Source organism: Euprymna scolopes, chromosome 2 (genome assembly GCF_053919585.1).
Source record: "Euprymna scolopes isolate OS-2025 chromosome 2, ASM5391958v1, whole genome shotgun sequence".
Lineage (NCBI taxonomy): Eukaryota > Metazoa > Mollusca > Cephalopoda > Sepiida > Sepiolidae > Euprymna > Euprymna scolopes.
In genome coordinates, this window is record NC_136483.1 from 170463647 (window position 1) to 170485221 (window position 21575).

Consider the following 21575-nt stretch of genomic DNA (forward strand, 5'->3'; position numbering starts at 1 on the left):
TACTTTTTTTCTTACCTTTGAAATCACGACTATATTAATATATACAAAATCTAGACAAATTAAAATATCACATTTAAGCGTATTTTACGCTTGGGAAGAGCCGGGCACACCTCTCCCTGCTAGTATATGAAAAATAAAAATAAATGATGAACTATTCTTTCCTGAAACATTTTTCCCTTTTTTTAGATAGGCATACACAGCAAATTTACTTACCTCAGTAGAAATGACATTGCTATCATTTACAGTTGAAGATTTTGGAGAAACAATGGTTGGCGCAATCATATCAAAACGGCTTTCTTCCTCGCCAGGTTCTTTCAGATCCTTTTTAGTTTTAGTAAAGAAAATAAGACAAAATTTAATTTAGACCAAATGAAGAGGACAAATAAAAAAAATAACATTCATTGTAAAAACAGTTTATTCAGAGATGCTTTTAAAACCACATTAATTTAATCTTTTTGATATTAAATTAAAATAGTTAATCTGATATATAAACGTAAGTTAGCTGGATGTTATTTTAGTTCAGACCTGTTACAGATTTTGAAATGGGTGTTGTCTGAAATAACCGTGTAAAAATGGCACAAGAACTAACTGGAAAATAGATTTATTTTAACGAGTTATAACTGAAATTATGATAATTTAAACCACTAAATTAACAATGATAAAGTCTCTTGATTTGGAGCTGTGTGTGTGTACTTCTCAAAGTGTCATGGCTGACTCTGCAACTTTAAAATCTGGGGGGGGGGGGGTCACTCCATTCAAGAGAAATAACTATTTTCTCAGATTTATCTTAACAAGAGCTAAACGTTTAATTCTGAGTAACTATTTTTGTAGCTTTGGTCCATGTTTACAAAAAAAGTATAATTAAATTTAGTTTCTTCATAAATACAATTATTTCTGCTTGGAATATTTTTGGCAAATACATCTTTCTTTTCTGCAGCAAATGTCAATTATAGACAGAATCCATGTTTACTATTAGCAGCAAATTTTGCTGCTTTTACAAAAGTAACATATTCACAGAGGACATGTTCTTTTTAAACAGGGAACACAGAGGTAGATCTGATAAAAATGTACGGAAGCTATCCCAGTCGGCCATAGACTATCAATACACTGTATGATGGAAAGGTATGTCAGAGGACATTACATTTTGTTTTTATCTTAACTGAGACAACCGAGTGGTCAGAAGATCCCAGTGGAGACAGAATAGAGGATGAACATAGCTCAGAACAAGTTGCAAGAAAAAGGTACAGGAGACTTGCATACTGACCATCAGAGACGGGCACATGGGTGGGTTCATGAACAATCCGAGTTAGGTAATAAGCAATGGAGAAATCATGACAGAACCTCCCTCTCACCATCCGTCTTGTTTGAGTGGGTTAATCATTCTGCATTGTGAACATTGAAGTCTCCACAGACGTGAATTTTAGCCAAAGGATGAGCAGACAGGATGTGGTCAATTTTCTCAGATATGCTCTTAAAGATAGTAACTCCATTTTTGTGGGGGCGATATAGGGCAAATATAAACGCAGTAGTATATAGAAATAAGAAAGCCAAATAATATAAATCCTTTGTGGATAATAATCTGTAGTAGTATTAATCATAGTTGGTTTAAATGTTTTGCTCATTCTTTAAAATAAATAATTTATTTTAGAAAAAAAAAAAACGCATCATTATTCGACTTTCTAATTGCTATAATATAATTCAATTTGAAACACTTTATTCTATCTTATTAGCTCATTTCATATAGCAATGTGTGGCAGAAGACAAAGCCAATCATGAATAACACCCGCATGTACTACTGCCATGAGGTATTTTATATCTCCTGTGGGTAAGATGATTTACAAAAAGAATAATATGTGTAATGATAAAGTCTCTCAATTTAGAGCTATGTGAGTGCGTCTCAAAGTGTCAAAATCCAAGAGCGATCACTCCGTCCTAGGAAAAAAAACTATTTTCTTAGGTGCATTATAAAAAAAGCTAAACAGCTACTATACCAAACTACCAAAATTTAATTCTGAGTAGCCATTTTTGTAGCTTTGGTCCACGTTGTTTACAAAATATATAATTAAATTTAGTTTCTTCCTTCCTGCTTGGAATATTTTTGGCGAAGACATCTTTCTTTTCTGCAGTAAATGTCAATTATAGACATAATCTATGTTTACTATAAGAATAATACAAAATCTCAGCACCTCATAAAAATTTATTAATATTGAAAGCTTGTCCATTCTTTCGGACAAATAAAGCATTTATTTCAAGAGAAATAAAAAAAAAAAGAAAAAAAGCGTGGTTATTTGGCTTCTTTATTCCTACAATATTATTTAAACACAAAACAACTGTTTTCAAATGCCAATATTTATCTTTTAAGAACTAAGAAAGCTTTTGTTATCCTCATTACATTTTCAATTCTCTTTCTAATAGTAGTAGTAGTGTTGGAACGATCAATAGGAATCAGGAATTGAAAGAGAAAATAAAATCAGAACTTTTTAAAATATCAGAATTTGGAAAAATAGAATCTGTTTCTGGATGCCCCACCCACCCGCCAAAAAAAAAAAAAAAAGTTGTTTTTTTTTTAATTTTTTGTTTGTCTTTAGTTAAAACTTAATTTTCGATTGTTATTAGTAATAAATAAAAATTACAAATATTTATTGATTTTAAACTATCAGTAAATCCAAAATCCATAGATCACCTCTATGACAAATGTATTTTTATGTTCATGAAGATATATGCATATATTATATGGGTTTTTACAGTAATATCTCTTACCCCCCCCCCCTCCACAATTTTTATAGCTCAGTCAGAATCGAAATTCGTAATTGTATCGGACTCAGGTGAAAATATTGGAATCGTCTCATCACTACTAACTACCACGTTTCCATATTGTTAATATTAGGTTGGTGCAAAAATAATGTCGTTTTTTGACATTCAACTATTGTTATACACACACATATATATATATATATATATATACAAGTTTGAAAAGCATTTCATCCAAGGCATGAAAATTGTTAAACAAAATGTTTTTACTATAGGCTTTAAAAATAAAGGTACAAGATTCAATTTGAAATTTATTTATCTTCAAAGTGTACTTGTATAAATTTTACAAAGTAAGGTATGCAAATTTAATACCTTACTTTGTAAAATGTATAAAAGTGCACTTTGAAGATAAATAAATTTCAAATTGAATTTTGTACCTTTATTTTTAAAGCCTATAGTAAAAACATTTTGTTTAACAATTTTCATGCCTTGGATGAAATGCTTTTCTAACTTGTATCCTATCTTTTTAAGATTATATTTTATTTAATTTATTAATTTGGATTTAAAAAAAGATGAATGTGATTTTGTATGTATTTATAAAAACTCTCCTCCTCTCTATTTCAGATTGTATTTCTCCTCACACCACAACTCATTTTTGCAACCCCCTCTTTGTATTATTACAGGTCTGAATATTCTGTTTCAGTTTGTAATTCTCCTCACTCCACAACTCTTTTTTGCGACTCTCTCTTTGTCATACATGTCTGAATAATAAGAAAATCTGAATTTTTTTTAACAAAAACTTTGAAATAACTTTTTTAGATTAATTTTTCTAAAACGTCTTTCAGAATAGAAAATCTTTACAATTTAATAAGGAACATAATTCATATAGGTTTCATCAAAAATATTCAGTAGATAACGAAAAAAATAGATGAAAATTTCAAAAGGAGTGTATAACTGGTTACGCTCAATAGTAGTCCTCGCTAGCGAAAAACTTTGTTATTGTTATTCTATTATTATTATTATTATTTAAAACATTTTGTGTTCTGCGCTTTCGCGCGAGGACTAATATTATTGTTCATATAGTAATACTTTGTTTTCTTTGTATTCACTTTTATATTGGCTCATTGTACAATTGTTAATGAACTGTGCAATTATTATATTCATTGTAATCATGGCCATGCGTTCGACTTTAATAGTATGTTCATGAAAATTGAAGCTTACCCAGCCGGTGGTTTCAAACATTATCTGGTCAATAGGGTCTCCAGACAATTTCTGGTCAATGATGGTCAAAGAATGGCAAGTGGCCATGCCATAAAGGAGCTGACCACTCTCAAGCGGTGCATCAAGTTCATTTTCAGCTTCAAACCTGAAAGAAATTTGGAAAATAAAATTTTGAATTCCAAGAAAATTGAAAAAATAGCTTGAAGCAAAAGAATTATTATCGTTTGTTCAGTAAATAATCATTTTATGGGCTCCAAAACTACTTGACATAAATGCACCAAAGTATTCGGGTAAAAAATGATTATGGCCATTACATCAGCCAGTTATTACCAGAAACAAGAAAACTCATTAGGAAACTAGAATGGATCCAAACTCAAATATGTAGACAAACATTGTCTATAATATTTAATAGATGATGTATATATATATATATATATATATACAAGAGAAAGAAAATGAAAACGGTAAGTTGAACTTTACAATCCAAATTTATTATTCGACTGAATACTCCAAAAAACAATTTAAAAAGTCCTTATTTTGCAGAGTTTCAAAGAATGCTATTCTTGTTATTCATCTCATCAAAGAACAGAAAGAAATCAGCAAGTTATATTTGTAGCAATGCTAGAATTTGCTAGTTATGGCATTAAGTGAAACCACAATTTATTGTAGTCATAAATTGCTAAGAAAAACAAGTGAAAAAATGTTGGATATGCAAAAAAAAAAATAAAACAAACAATACATAATATTTCAGCTTGCATAAAAATTCTTTCAAGGTAATCCGAAAGGCGAAAATAATTCTTTAGAGAGAACGGAGTCCAAAATTAAATCCAGTTTAATCATGCATATAGATTTGATTATAGTTTACCATTGCGTATATCAAGTAAACACTACATCCTTTGTCTTTCATTACTATATATATATATATATATATATATATATATATCAATGTTGGGACGATTAATCAGAATTGGAAATCGGAAAAATCGGAAGTGTTTGAGGTATTGAAAAACAAATTGTTCCTACTTTCTGATGTCAAAAACGATTCTTTTAATTTTTTTTTTATTTGATTTTGTTTAAAACAAAATCTTCCACTGCTCATAGTAACAACAAAAGAATATTTATTGATTTTAAATCACCAGTAACACTAAAATCTATAGATCATCTTTATCACAAGTGTATTTTTACGTTTGAAAAAAATATGCACATTCAACGTGTTATTACGCTAATCGAGAAAAATAACAAATCTAAGAATCGGTAATTGTATCGGAATTGGAAATTTAATCCATAATCATCCCATCATTAATATATATTTCTGTGAAAATATATTTTCTTATAATATATACCAATCCTAAATTAAGCTCAATGTAATTACAGAGCAATATAGTGAATAAATGACAAAGGCTCTATTCCAAAGTTCATGTTAACCATCTTATAATTTATTTCTTTAATTCAGTTGACATTTACAATTCTTGACACTATCGGTTTCATAGTGCAAAATCAATCACTTAATTATTATATCAATAAGTGAATCTATTATGCCCTTAACTTATCAGAAGAAATAGCAACAATCAATACATCAAAAGGAAATAAAGTGTGATTTGACATGATTAAAATCAGAAAATTGGAAGAGAAGTTGTAAATACCCTATAATATGTTTCCATTATGACATTTTGAATTTTAGAAATAAATTTTAGGAATAAATTGTAAGATAGTCAACATCATGAACTTTGGAATATAGTCTTTCGCCATATATATATATATATCTCAGTCTATAGACTTACCTTCCATCTGTAGCAGGAACAACATATTTCATATTAAGACCATCTTCAGTCAGTGTTCCAGTCTAATTTTAAAAGAGAAAAAAGATATTAGAATCTTAAAGCAAGAACACTTGAATATAAAATGGGGAAAACAGTTTTTATCATAGACTAGCCTGGGTGCCCGGCATTACCTGGATGTTTGGAGGTGTGTGTTGAGCAAAAAAAAAAAAAAAAAAAAAAAAAAAAAAAAGAAGCGGTAGTAGGTAGGCAGGCTCAAACCCATACCACGAAGAAAGAAAAGATTGTGAAAAAAAAAAAGTGACGTCTTTGCTGTTACGTCCATCGCCAAACCAGAAGCGATGACGGTTTAAATTAAGGCTAGTGAATCGAAAAGAGGATGACTTTCGGAAATATTGACAAAAAAAGCAACCCCTCACTGTAGAAAAGTGCCGAGGAGAGTGAAGAAATTAATGTTTTTAACCAATTTTTCGATATTTGTCATCCGAAGGGTTGTGCTTGAAAACGATACAAATCTTGTGAAAATCTGCTGCCTCTTTCGAAAATTTTCAGCAGACATACAAACATACATACATACATTTAAACAGGTGAGATTTATATTATAGATTAAGAGTTTATTATTAAGTGGAACTTGACAAGAAAAGTTACTAATTTCAAGCAATCTCACATGAAACAAGATTTTTGGTGCTTACACAGTATGGGGCACAGGTGAAATCTTATATCATGCAAAAACAAGTTCCCTTGGAAAAAAAATTATTGAGTAGAATTTTAATTAAAGATAAAATTCAATTTTCTGTATTTTGCCGATCCGTCAGTCATCATTACTTGAGTAAATGACAGACTGACTTATCTCCTCCTGATTTGTGAGATTTCCATGCGGCGCTTCAAGATTATACAAACAAAAAAATGTTGAACGAATTGTGCGAAAACCTAATGTCCTATTATATCAATATTTTGTTTGCTTTTCTATTTTTGACCGATTTTTAAGGATTGACTATGATTAATGAAACCACCATTTTGCTTTTCGTTCTAACTCTACAGATTTTTCACTACTTTTGTTTTTAATAAAAAAACAATTCAAAATAAGATAAACCACAAAAAAACTTATCCAGGTACGTAGAAGAGTAATTTAGCTTGTCTTTGATAACATTTATTTGTTATATATTTGTTCGTTTATTTTTTTTACTTCTTTTTTTTCTTTGTTGGTTTTTCTGGAAAATCGCTATTTTGTTTCTGTGTCTATGTTTTGCTTTTTTTTTTGTTTGTTTTTACACATTTCCACAAATAGTTCAATTAGTTCACCACGTCTAGAAAAATATCGGCTGTGGAAATTAATTAATCCCAGGAAGGATTCTGATGCTTTCTTGTTTACAAGCTTTTTGATTTTTGCAATGTTCTACAGGACACATTTCTTCTCCAAAAGTAGTTCATCAATCCCCCAAAAAACTCTTTCAGTCATCCTCATATTGAGAATAAAAAAAATAAATAAAATAAAACAATGGAATATCATTATCATTTGTTGGTCCAAAGAAAAAAAAAACAAAAAAATAACAAACAAAAATGATGGCATATCATTATTTGTTAGAAAAAAAAAACAAAAAACAAAAAAATAACAAACAAAAATGATGGATTATCATTATTTGTTGGTCCAAAAAAAAAAATAAATAAATAAAAAAATAAAAAAAATAAACAAAAATGATGGCATATCATTTGTTAGAAAAAAAAAAAAAAAAAAAGGTGCAAAATCTTACCTTATCAAAGCAGACAATATTCAGCGTTCCGCACAGGTTGATGCTGCTTGGTGAGATGCAATAAACGAGAGCTTTCTTCAGGCGTCTTTGGGCAAAGAATGTCCCAACTGTTAAGGCAGCTGGCAAGGCAGGTGGAACAGCTATGGTTATTAAATCAAGAGCTCGTCGCAATATATGCCCAACTTCATGACCTTTCTTAACCTGTAAAGACAAATCAAAATGATATAAAATGTTTTTATTATTTAGATTATTCAGATTATATTTGGCGTACTCACATTGACACAACAGTTCTTGTAAGATCACCAAAGTTAAGCAATGCTGAACCTGGTCAGTACAAAATGGGTGACCATTTTAAAATTCCAGGTGCTGTATGTGCTCTTCGTTTATCTCGGCATTGTTTCCAGTCATCTAGCATTTCTCCTTGCCACTGTACCGAAGCAGTGCCAATTCAGGAGAGGTGCAGTTGGCAATTGCACAACTCTTGCCTCACAAGTATGGCTACCCTTACAGAAGGTATCCACTGCCTCTTGAGACTGAACGAAATCATTCATCGATTCAGATTACCGTTCCCATCCTGAGTATTACTCTCACAACGTTTTGGCCGATGTAAGTTCCAACCTTCTTCAGGTGTGTTTTGTCGAACTTGAGAATCTGCATGGAATCTTGAATGGAACTGTTTATTTAATCCACGAGAATAGCATGCTTTCATTTTGTCGGCCATGACTGAAAAGAAGTTTAGAATAATTTACATTTATATCATTGGAAGATTGTGACACGCAGAAGAATATCACCTAGGACTGAATTTTACATAATATCTTACTTGTTATACCTCGTTACACTTGCAGATGGTTCTAGTATGAATTTTGGGTTGGTTGGTTTTGTTTTATGGCATATCAACCCTTTTCAGGTTATTTAATGCCGAATCCAGTTATTTTGAAGAAAATTTTCTAATAGAATTTTTTTTTTCAACTCGGTTTCTATTTAACCCATAGTTGGGACCCTAACAGGTACTACCATTACAGGTCAGAGTAGACCTGAGAGCAATGGCAATTAAAGGGTGGCTCCACACTCCCCAAAGCCCGCAAGCTGGGGCCTCACCATTGGCTATAGTTTAAGGTCATACCCAGGACCGATGAATTTTGGGAGCCTTACACCTACTCTTGTAAGGTCGTACGGGGAGTAAGCTTAATTGCTGGTAATAAAGAATGGTCGATCCTCATCAATGTTAGTGTCATATCAGCGACGTGCACATAGATAAAAACCGTTTACACTTCACCAAAATCAAAAATAAAAAAGTGTCAGATTCTGTATAATAGTCAAACAAACTTTAACATTTATAATTAAGTTTTATTTAACAATAAATGTAAATCGTTTTTTTTTTTTTTTTTTTTGTATTTTTATATGCATGTATCATGTCAACACGGGGGGGATTAAGTCATTAAATGATTTACGAGATGTTCATAGTTCTTGGAAACAGTTTCTTGGAAATAAATGGTAGGTTTTTAGAACCATGAATAGTCGTGAGGACTTTATATAAATTTCTTAAATAGAGTCTGAGAGGACTTGAGTAAAAACTGTACCAAAAAGAGGAAAAGAGAAAAAAACTTCTTCCGATTGAGGCAATCATGTTTTCTTTAGAGAAAAAAAAATGTTCCTTCTTTTTTTAATAAAAGAAAATATAATGTGTTATATTAATTAGTTACAGTAATGTGATAATTTTGCTCCATAAATGTGTCTGATGTGACAAAAGGTTATTGGGGGGGGATTAATCCAGTGAGGTTAAGAGGCTGTAGGTGTAGTGATTTTATGTCAAGGAGACTGAGTCGAAACAGTGCATTGTTCATTCACGGTACTGCGTCCTGAACTGAGCTAAACGGAAATCTGACTCAATTTGGATTTCGCGTGCAGTACCTTTTATATGCTTCTGGGTGACTCCCAGCGAAGGTTGTTAGAAAAAGATTTTAAAAAGTGTTTATGGACACCCTGTCACATAGTATTGTCTTGTCCTACGTCCACGCGAAGAGGCACAGTTTTACTTTTTACTTCTACAGAATTTGCATGGGTGGATACAATGTATGCATAAGTGAAATGTTCTTTATCCACCCATTTTAATGTCTCTGGTGTATCGCTACATATTTTATTCATATCATATTTTATTCATACAACTTCTTTCCTAGGTTGTGGAACTCTCTTCCTGCTCATTGTTTTCTTTCTTTCTACAGCTATGGTCTTTTCGAGACTAAAATCACTAGGCTTTGCAATAATCAGCTTTCATTTTTGTTAGTGGCTTATATAAAATAACTTCATGCCTTGTCTTGAAAAAAAAAAAACAAGATGTAAAGCATGAAGCAGACCTCGTATTTATGTCGTACTCTTTCTGATCCAAATAAAATTTTACCAGAAATGATTTAATATTCCTGTATACTCCTACTACGTTACTATTTCTGTAATGTATATTTGACAACAGTACTAACATGTTAATTTTGTTGCCTTCTACAGTCTGAATTTTATTTAAAACAAACAAGGTATGCTTTATTTGATTGTTAACTTTCATAATTAACCATCACATAATCCCATCCCTTCATTGTAGAGATTCTCAGATAATATAAGGCTTCCTAACATTTTCTTTCCTCAAACTGCTAGCCTTTGAAATTCCCTCTCTGCTCCCTAACTGTATAAACATGCAAAAATTTAAATATAATGTGGACAAATATCTCATTGTACAACTTTCCCTTTCAGGATTTCTTGTCAGTATGACCTCTAATTCACAATAATTTCTTATATCTCAGCAATATGCCTTGTTTGGGGATGAATAAAGAGTTTTTGAATAGACAAAACTAAAATTTTATAGAAATGGTGTATAAAAAAAAAAAAGAAAAAAAAAAAGAAAAAAAAAATGAAAATTTCTTACCATCAGAATGACTGTATATACGAAACCCATCAAAGCAAACACCGACAGAACAGCCACAAAAATGTACGTGTCTTGGCTGAATTTGAAATCCACGGGCTTGGGGTAAAGGATTGAACGTGTTAATTCACCTTTGGCAGTCGTAAAACCTACACAAAACAAAATAAAAATAGAAATTTAAAAACAATTATTTTTACTACAAAATGTAAATAACATAACTAAGGTTGATCGGGTCCATCAAGACAATGCCCAGTGTTCAACTTAATTATTAAAAAATACAGATAACTCTTTATAATGTACATACCCTCACAAAATGAAAATGTCACATTCCAAAAATCACAAAATTGGTCAAGTATTTTTTTTATTACATAAACCTTAATTTTGATCTCTTATTTCTGGAGAGGTTGTTAAAGGAGGAGAAAATATTTTATTTATTAGATGTGGTGAATCAAGACAGCATTTTCACTTCCTCATAGAATTTGATTTTTCTTAGTTAAAAGAAATACTAGATCAATTTATGTGATTTTTGGAAGAAATTTTGTTCTGTGGCTGGAATCAAAGACTTTTCTGAATTTTTATTTTTTTAATTAGGCAAAACATTGTACACATCTAATTTTTTTTTGTTAAATTTAAATATATTTTTTGCAGCCATCTTTTATTAGCAGCGGTTAAAAAAGGGGAGTCTATCAGCTATGTGTATGCTATGCAATGCTGTATCGAAGTGAAACCTGGTTAATAACGTTGAGGACATGCGCTTTATATACGGAAATCATATGAGAATGGTACAGTTGATGTGAAATGTGAAGATAAAAGACAACCTTAGATCTGATGATCTCAGAGAAAGATTAAATCTGAACAGTTCAAACATAAAAGAAAGATTAAATCTCAGAAGTTCAATCATGAGTTCTTGTCTAGAATCACCCCTGTATTTAAAACAAACAAACAAAAAAGAAACATCTCTATGATGTGCATAGCCATGGCAAAACAAAAATATGTCATTTTAAAAATTATATAAATTAATCAAGTTGTTTTATTTTTATAAAGAATATCATTTTTAAGTGATTAATGTGAATTTGTATGCATTATAACATAAATATCAAAAGTTTAAATTATTTTTTAATTATCTCCATTGTTTTTTGGGGAGATTTTTTCCAAAATTGTGTGCAAAGCCTGTCACTTCTCTGATTTGATTTTCTCATTTAAAAATAAAACTACTTGATACATGATATTTGTAATAGGATATTTTGGTTTTATCGCAATTTTGATTTTTCTTTATTTTTGTTTTTAATATAGAGGAAATTTTTGATAAGAACCATTCAACCATATCCATTTTGGAAGCATAGATGAGAGTCTCTGGTTTAGTTTATGTAGAACACATATAGATAGCAGATCTAGTAAACAGGGGAAGACTAAGAAAAATATAGGGAGGGGTAAGAAAGTGATAAAAATGAACTGGAGAAAAATAGAAAATATAAAGACCAGGTCAGAGATAGACTAGTTTGAAAGTCAATTTCTTAAAATCATCCAACATATGCCCGCATGTAAAATAGGATATTCGACAGATGATTATCATGATCAAAGTCAATAAAAACAGTGCAGATTCATAAAAGGCTTTAATACATTTTTTTTTTTTTTCGAAAACTAATATTCATTAAGGCCCTCATTTTTTTATTTTTTTTATTTAATGTTCATTAAGTTGCACTTTTTAAAAATTTTATATTCATTAAGTTGCACTTTTTAAAAATTTTATATTCATTAAGTTGCACTTTCTAAAAATTTTATATTCATTAAGTTGCACTTTCTAAAAATTTTATATTCATTAAGTTGCACTTTCTAAAAATTTTATATTCATTAAGTTGCACTTTCTAAAAATTTTATATTCATTAAGTTGCACTTTCTAAAAATTTTATATTCATTAAGTTGCACTTTCTAAAAATTTTATATTCATTAAGTTGCACTTTCTAAAAATTTTATATTCATTAAGTTGCACTTTTTTAAAATTTTATATTCATTAAGTTGCACTTTTTTAAAATTTTATATTCATTAAGTTGCACTTTTTTAAAATTTTATATTCATTAAGTTGCACTTTTTAAAAATTTTATATTCATTAAGTTGCACTTTTTTAAAATTTTATATTCATTAAGTTGCACTTTTTTAAAATTTTATATTCATTAAGTTGCACTTTTTTAAAATTTTATATTCATTAAGTTGCACTTTTTTAAAATTTTATATTCATTAAGTTGCACTTTTTTAAAATTTTATATTCATTAAGTTGCACTTTTTTAAAATTTTATATTCATTAAGTTGCACTTTTTTAAAATTTTATATTCATTAAGTTGCACTTTTTTAAAATTTTATATTCATTAAGTTGCACTTTTTTAAAATTTTATATTCATTAAGTTGCACTTTTTTAAAATTTTATATTCATTAAGTTGCACTTTTTTAAAATTTTATATTCATTAAGTTGCACTTTTTTAAAATTTTATATTCATTAAGTTGCACTTTTTTAAAATTTTATATTCATTAAGTTGCACTTTTTTAAAATTTTATATTCATTAAGTTGCACTTTTTTAAAATTTTATATTCATTAAGTTGCACTTTTTTAAAATTTTATATTCATTAAGTTGCACTTTTTTAAAATTTTATATTCATTAAGTTGCACTTTTTTAAAATTTTATATTCATTAAGTTGCACTTTTTAAAAATTTTATATTCATTAAGTTGCACTTTTTTAAAATTTTATATTCATTAAGTTGCACTTTTTTAAAATTTTATATTCATTAAGTTGCACTTTTTTAAAATTTTATATTCATTAAGTTGCACTTTTTTAAAATTTTATATTCATTAAGTTGCACTTTTTTAAAATTTTATATTCATTAAGTTGCACTTTTTTAAAATTTTATATTCATTAAGTTGCACTTTTTTAAAATTTTATATTCATTAAGTTGCACTTTTTTAAAATTTTATATTCATTAAGTTGCACTTTTTTAACATTTTATATTCATTAAGTTGCACTTTTTTAACATTTTATATTCATTAAGTTGCACTTTTTTAACATTTTATATTCATTAAGTTGCACTTTTTTAAAATTTTATATTCATTAAGTTGCACTTTTTTAAAATTTTATATTCATTAAGTTGCACTTTTTTAAAATTTTATATTCATTAAGTTGCACTTTTTTAAAATTTTATATTCATTAAGTTGCACTTTTTTAACATTTTATATTCATTAAGTTGCACTTTTTTAACATTTTATATTCATTAAGTTGCACTTTTTTAACATTTTATATTCATTAAGTTGCACTTTTTTAACATTTTATATTCATTAAGTTGCACTTTTTTAAAATTTTATATTCATTAAGTTGCACTTTTTTAAAATTTTATATTCATTAAGTTGCACTTTTTAAAAATTTTATATTCATTAAGTTGCACTTTTTAAAAATTTTATATTCATTAAGTTGCACTTTTTAAAAATTTTATATTCATTAAGTTGCACTTTTTTAACATTTTATATTCATTAAGTTGCACTTTTTTAACATTTTATATTCATTAAGTTGCACTTTTTTAACATTTTATATTCATTAAGTTGCACTTTTTTAACATTTTATATTCATTAAGTTGCACTTTTTTAACATTTTATATTCATTAAGTTGCACTTTTTTAACATTTTATATTCATTAAGTTGCACTTTTTTAACATTTTATATTCATTAAGTTGCACTTTTTTAAAATTTTATATTCATTAAGTTGCACTTTTTTAAAATTTTATATTCATTAAGTTGCACTTTTTTAAAATTTTATATTCATTAAGTTGCACTTTTTTAAAATTTTATATTCATTAAGTTGCACTTTCTAAAAATTTTATATTCATTAAGTTGCACTTTTTTAAAATTTTATATTCATTAAGTTGCACTTTTTTAAAATTTTATATTCATTAAGTTGCACTTTTTTAAAATTTTATATTCATTAAGTTGCACTTTTTTAAAATTTTATATTCATTAAGTTGCACTTTTTTAAAATTTTATATTCATTAAGTTGCACTTTTTTAAAATTTTATATTCATTAAGTTGCACTTTTTTAAAATTTTATATTCATTAAGTTGCACTTTTTTAAAATTTTATATTCATTAAGTTGCACTTTTTTAAAATTTTATATTCATTAAGTTGCACTTTTTTAAAATTTTATATTCATTAAGTTGCACTTTTTTAAAATTTTATATTCATTAAGTTGCACTTTTTTAAAATTTTATATTCATTAAGTTGCACTTTTTTAAAATTTTATATTCATTAAGTTGCACTTTTTTAAAATTTTATATTCATTAAGTTGCACTTTTTTAAAATTTTATATTCATTAAGTTGCACTTTTTTAAAATTTTATATTCATTAAGTTGCACTTTTTTAAAATTTTATATTCATTAAGTTGCACTTTTTTAAAATTTTATATTCATTAAGTTGCACTTTTTTAAAATTTTATATTCATTAAGTTGCACTTTTTTAAAATTTTATATTCATTAAGTTGCACTTTTTTAAAATTTTATATTCATTAAGTTGCACTTTTTTAAAATTTTATATTCATTAAGTTGCACTTTTTTAAAATTTTATATTCATTAAGTTGCACTTTTTAAAAATTTTATATTCATTAAGTTGCACTTTTTTAAAATTTTATATTCATTAAGTTGCACTTTTTTAAAATTTTATATTCATTAAGTTGCACTTTTTTAAAATTTTATATTCATTAAGTTGCACTTTTTTAAAATTTTATATTCATTAAGTTGCACTTTTTTAAAATTTTATATTCATTAAGTTGCACTTTTTTAAAATTTTATATTCATTAAGTTGCACTTTTTTAAAATTTTATATTCATTAAGTTGCACTTTTTTAAAATTTTATATTCATTAAGTTGCACTTTTTTAAAATTTTATATTCATTAAGTTGCACTTTTTTAAAATTTTATATTCATTAAGTTGCACTTTTTTAAAATTTTATATTCATTAAGTTGCACTTTTTTAAAATTTTATATTCATTAAGTTGCACTTTTTTAAAATTTTATATTCATTAAGTTGCACTTTTTTAAAATTTTATATTCATTAAGTTGCACTTTTTAAAAATTTTATATTCATTAAGTTGCATTTTTTAAAAAATTTATATTCATTAAGTTGCATTTTTTAAAAAATTTATATTCATTAAGTTGCATTTTTTAAAAAATTTATATTCATTAAGTTGCATTTTTTAAAAAATTTATATTCATTAAGTTGCACTTTTTAAAAATTTTATATTCATTAAGTTGCACTTTTTAAAAAATTTACATTCATTAAGTTGCATTTTTTAAAAAATTTACATTCATTAAGTTGCACTTTTTAAAAAATTTATATTCATTAAGTTGCATTTTTTAAAAAATTTATATTCATTAAGTTGCATTTTTTACAAAATTTATATTCATTAAGTTGCTCTATGTTAAAAAATTTTTATATTCATTAAGTTGCTCTATTTTTAAAAATTTTATATTCATCAAGTTGCTCCATTTTTTTAAATTTTATATTCATTAAGTTGCTCTATTTGTTTAAATTTTATATTCATTAAGTTGCTCCATTTTTTTTTAATTCAATATTCATTAAGTTGCTCCATTTTTTAAATGTTATATTCATTAAGTTGCTCCATTTTTTAAATGTTATATTCATTAAGTTGCTCCATTTTTTAAATGTTATATTCATTAAGTTGCTCCATTTTTTAAATTTTATATTCATTAAGTTGCTCCATTTTTAAATTTTATATTCATTAAGTTGCTCCATTTTTTAAATGTTATATTCATTAAGTTGCTCCATTTTTTAAATGTTATATTCATTAAGTTGCTCCATTTTTAAAATTTTATATTCATTAAGTTGCTCCATTTTTAAAATTTTATATTCATTAAGTTGCTCCATTTTTAAAATTTTATATTCATTAAGTTGCTCCATTTTTTAAATTTTATATTCATTAAGTTGCTCCATTTTTTAAATTTTATATTCATTAAGTTGCTCCATTTTTTAAATTTTATATTCATTAAGTTGCTCCATTTTTTAAATTTTATATTCATTAAGTTGCTCCATTTTTAAAATTTTATATTCATTAAGTTGCTCTATTTTTAAATTTTATATTCATTAAGTTGCTCCATTTTTTAAATTTTATATTCATTAAGTTGCTCCATTTTTTAAATTTTATATTCATTAAGTTGCTCCATTTTTTAAATTTTATATTCATTAAGTTGCTCCATTTTTTAAATTTTATACTCATTAAGTTGCTCCATTTTTAAAATTTTGTATTCATTAAGTTGCTCCATTTGTTTAAATTTTATATTCATTAACTTGCTCCATTTTTTAAATTTTATATTCATTAAGTTGCTCCATTTGTTTAAATTTTTTATTCATTAAATTGCTCCATGTTTTAAAATTTAATTTTTTTCAAGTTAATCCTTTCTCTTAAAATTTGATATTCTTTAAGTTGCTGTTACACAAGCCCAAACTTCCTGATATTAATTATGTTTATCATATTTTTAAGAGGAGGATTTGTTATTCATATCATTTTCATTCTTTGGACTACTTTTCTCATCTTGAGCGTTATTTTCACAACATTCCCGTAACTATAACTTCTTGCCTTCTTCAGAGGTATCATATCGAACAAGGGAATCTGCAAATAATTTGAAACAAGCCTTTATTTAATCCACAGAAGTAACATGCTCTCATGATTGGGGAAGAAGTTCTAGGCAATTTGCAATTTTATTTAATTCTCAATGCAAGTAACACTCAAAATCCATGCATTAATGGTGAAGAGAAGAGAATGCTACTCCCATAGATTAAGTAAAGGGTTCTGTTTGAAATTCCATGTAGATTGCAGTTTAACAAGTTAAACTTAAACTTCAAAGGTTATGTAGCAGTTGAAATTGCTACAAATCACAGGCAGGAGCTAGATCTCGTAGCTTGAAATTTGAAATCCATTTTCTTCCTGGCTTATCCAACCAGAGACTAGCTCTCAATCATGTGATCAAGTGCATAAAAGGCAAAATCGGCAACTTGTACTCTTTTTCCCTGGCTTTCGCTGGCAGCAGACATCTGCCTTGGACCTAACGTGAGTACAACAAACCAACACGACTTTCGAAGACCCTCTTATTTCCACACGGTACCCACACAAACTTTCTTTATTATGCTATAGAATTGGTCTCATAGATACACCGATACGCACTCCTAGTACCCACTACAACATGTAAACACACTGAAGATTTTGCTCTTTCTCGCTCCTTTAACTGACCTCCTTTGTTCCTACGACTACTTGCTAAAACAAGCGTATAAAGAACTATTCTCTCCTTCAACAAGTTAGTATTATATTAAACCTATCTTTACACACAAGAACACTAACACTGCTACTAACAAAGATGACAAATAAAGTTGCTTTTAAATATAGAATGAAATCCATCTTCATTGTTTCTTATTCTCGTTACATTGACTGAAACGCACAAGATAAGAATGATAACTACGATACTATCCCATTGATTACTGTACACGCAATAACCTTCATCCCTGAGTGGCTTCTGGGCCTTGATAAGTGGTGACTACCACGTAAAAAAAAAAAGAAAAAAAATTGTCCAAAGAATCAAAAAAATATGAACATCAGTTTAAATTTCAACTAGTGGAATTTTCTGTTTTCTACTGAATCCAACCTTTATGTAGATTATTGTTTCCAACATTATTTTAACACTTACACGCAAACATGAAATGAAAACATAATTGTTTTTTTTGGGGGGGAGTTTTGCACACTTTTCTTATATTAGTACTTCTTACCCGTATTTATGACGACAGCTCTGACCCTTTGCTTCTCATAGTATCTTGTTTGGATGACATTTGTTCCACAGAATAAGACATGACGTGAGTGATCATCCATTTTAAAAAGTTCTTCTGGACCGTCCTTAAGGTGTCGGATCGGATTTGGCAAAGGAGTTTTTAGAACAGGGACACTTTCACCTGGAATAAAATAATGAAAATTAGTCAATACTAGCATGGGTGCCCGGGTGTTTGGAGGTATATGCTGAGCAAAAAAAAAAAAAAAAAAAAAAAAGTCAATTTTTTTAACTTTGACCCCTATTATGACTCCTGAAAATTTATTGTTTTGGCCTCAAATTACATTATTAAGTTAGATCCATGTCCAAGGAACCTATATCTAAAATTTTTAAGTGTTTTAGACCAAAAATTGTTGGAGGAGTTTGGTAGAGTTCTTAAAGGTCAAATCGTTGAATTTTGATCCCTTAACAGCGAAATTTCTGGCCGAACACTGATCACGTAGATTTTCTCAAATCTCAATACCCTGTATATCAAATTTCGAGTCTGTAGACTGAAAATTAACAGAGTTATAGTGAATGAAAATGTACACAGACACATTCACTTTTATAGATATATATGATTATTTGAAAAGGAAAACCGAGCATTTATAAAGTAATGTAAATCAACGTTTCATCCCTATTTCAGGGGACATCATCAGGATATGTGAAATGGGAAGGATTTTAGGACGTTTTCCATGTTCACTCACATGTGATTTATGATCTTTTCTTCTACATTTTTACCTCGAAAATCCTGATGATGTCCCCTGAAATAGGGACGAAACGTTGATTAACATTATTTTATAAATTCTCGGTTTTCCTTTTAAAATAATCATAACGTCAACCATCGCTTGTATTTTTATCTTATTTTTACTCATATGTAATATATATATAATATAAAGCTGAATGTGTGTGTGTGTGTGTGTCTGGTCACGAATAGGCTCCTATATGGTTGACTATTTTAAAAAAACTGATTACATATAATGATAGAAGATGTATCGACACACAGGAATGGGTATGTTTGATCTGGCAGAACGGTGGTTCATTAAAATTCTGGGATCTGCATTTGCACCTGGTCCACAAAGTATGGAAATAAAAAAATTTAAAAATTAAAAAAAACGTTTACAAGTGTTTTTGATATAGATGTACATAATGCTTTGATAAGTATGTTTTAACTTAAATAGGGATGGTATAATAAAATTGTGGGGTCTGAGTTCGCGCCTGGCCTTCATAGAATGGAAATAGGCACAAACTTTAATAAAGACTTTTCATATCTATCTGCGTAAGTATACTTTGATGATTATGTTTCAGTTTGAAGAAATATGGTATAATAAAATTATGGAGTGTTCGTTCGCACCTAACCTCCATAGAATGGAAATATGTCACAAAGTTTAACAAGGTTTTTTTAATATAGATCCACAGAATATTGTGATAAGTGTTTCAGTGTGAACAGGTATGGTATAATATATTATGGGGTTTATCTATTGCATTTTTACTTTCATCATATTTTGCTTTGGTTTTGATACCCCCAAATTCAACCCAAATTTACAAACCGTCCTTTTCACAACCTATCATACTTTCATGAATCAGAGTCCATTTTCTGTAGGCTGTTTTTGAACCCAGTCAACGACGGGTACTTTTGCTAGTATATATATATATATATATTTTTTCCACATTAATATCTTTTCAGAGGTGAAACAGTCAATGAATTTAATGAGGTTCATACAAAAGTGCTCAATACCGAAGTAGAGCAACATTTTATTTATTTTTACATTATATGTAGTTATATATTCATGCACATGCTTCAGTCACGTTTCCTCGTTATTTTCCACCTCTTCACATAATGAGGATATCTTCAGTTTTTTGGGTTTTTTTTGGGGGGGGCTGTTTTTGTGTTGTTTACTTTATTTTTGTGCGTTTTCTTACTGTAACGTTTTATTGATGTATAATTTTATTATTGTTATTATTCATTTTTTTTCTTTTTAGAAATTTTTTAATATATTTTTCTTTCCTTTTCTTTTTCACTTTCTAAATGCCATTAACTCATTTTATTTTTGAATATCACGTGACTGCCCTCTTGATCAAGATCTGCTGTGAACTTTTCACAGTTTTCATTACAGACACTACTTTTGTATGAATAGCTTTGCCTGAAGAGCGCTCTACTTGTAACTGGCCGACTGAAACATGATCTTGAATGTGTAGCACATAAATACATAATAGAACATTATTTATATCAGTTCCAAGAATTCAAACACAATGAATATTTGATGTATGATCATTTCTAAAGGGATTTGGAACATTTTATTTTGTATTATATTTTACAGTAACGGGAATACCTGGCGATGTCCGGTAGTGGTGATTGTGTGTGTGTGTGTGTGTGTGTGTGTGCGGTGGGGGAGATTGTGACACGGTCAAGCGTCTTGATTTTGAATGATGGTCACTGTTAGATAGTGCAGCCTGAAAAGCGAAACTGGCGCTGGTGGTGTTTTTTTTGTTTTTTTTAATCAAAAAAAAAAAACAAACGACGAAATTACATTTTTGTTTGTTAAATATGGAAATATGCAAAATAAGGTCCATCTTTCTTAATTTAAACAAAAAACATGTCTAAAAATAGAAATCAGATGAACAATACATGGAACATCTCGGTCGATATTCGACCATTCTATGTCAACGAAATCGAGTATCTAGTAGATCGAGTTACGCTTACGTGTAGGTTGGAGTCTCTGGGCGAACGTGACAGAAATCATATAAAAAAACGTGCAGATTTTAGCAAGAGAGGAGTCGGCCGGCAGTACTGGTGAAAAGAGACAATCACCTCGAGTAGTCGGCCGGCAGTACTGGTGAAAAGAGACAATCACCTCGAGTAGTCGGCCGGCAGTACTGGTGAAGACACAATCACCTCAAGTTGAGTAAGCCGCACTCTCTGGTCCCATCTTTAGAATCGAGACGCCTGGCAGTGTTGATTGCCCACCCCTCCGGTTCTTTTCTACATATAACAAGCGTTGTTGTTTTTTATTGAGACGTTATCATCAGCACCAACACTACGCGACAAAACGTCTTAACTGGCCCCATGACCTAGGACCGACCCTATGGTGAAAACGTTATAGATAAATCAAAACAAAATGGAAAATAAAGAATAAGCAAACATAATAACCCTGTTTAAATACATTAACTAAATGTTTACAGTGAAAATTGAAATTTAGGTAAAAAAAAAAAAAAAAAAAAAGAGAAAAACACTATTACATATTTATGTGTTATGTAAAATAATACAAAAAAAAAATGATAGAATAGAAAAAAATTACTAGAAAAAATACAAATTTATCGAAT

General features: G+C 28.3%; 1 protein-coding gene across 1 annotated transcript in view; it reads right to left on the bottom strand.

Annotated features, from left to right (window-relative positions):
• Window positions 1-21575, bottom strand: part of LOC145298768 (polyamine-transporting ATPase 13A3-like) — a 195046-nt gene that overhangs the window by 43730 nt on the left and 129741 nt on the right. The window contains exons 13-18 of the mRNA XM_080144344.1: window positions 18217-18396; window positions 10413-10558; window positions 7502-7702; window positions 5754-5815; window positions 3973-4117; window positions 214-321 (exon numbers count right to left, since the gene is read on the bottom strand). Coding sequence (XP_080000470.1) covers window positions 214-321; window positions 3973-4117; window positions 5754-5815; window positions 7502-7702; window positions 10413-10558; window positions 18217-18396 — 842 coding nt within the window. The remainder of the gene's footprint in view (window positions 1-213; window positions 322-3972; window positions 4118-5753; window positions 5816-7501; window positions 7703-10412; window positions 10559-18216; window positions 18397-21575) is intronic.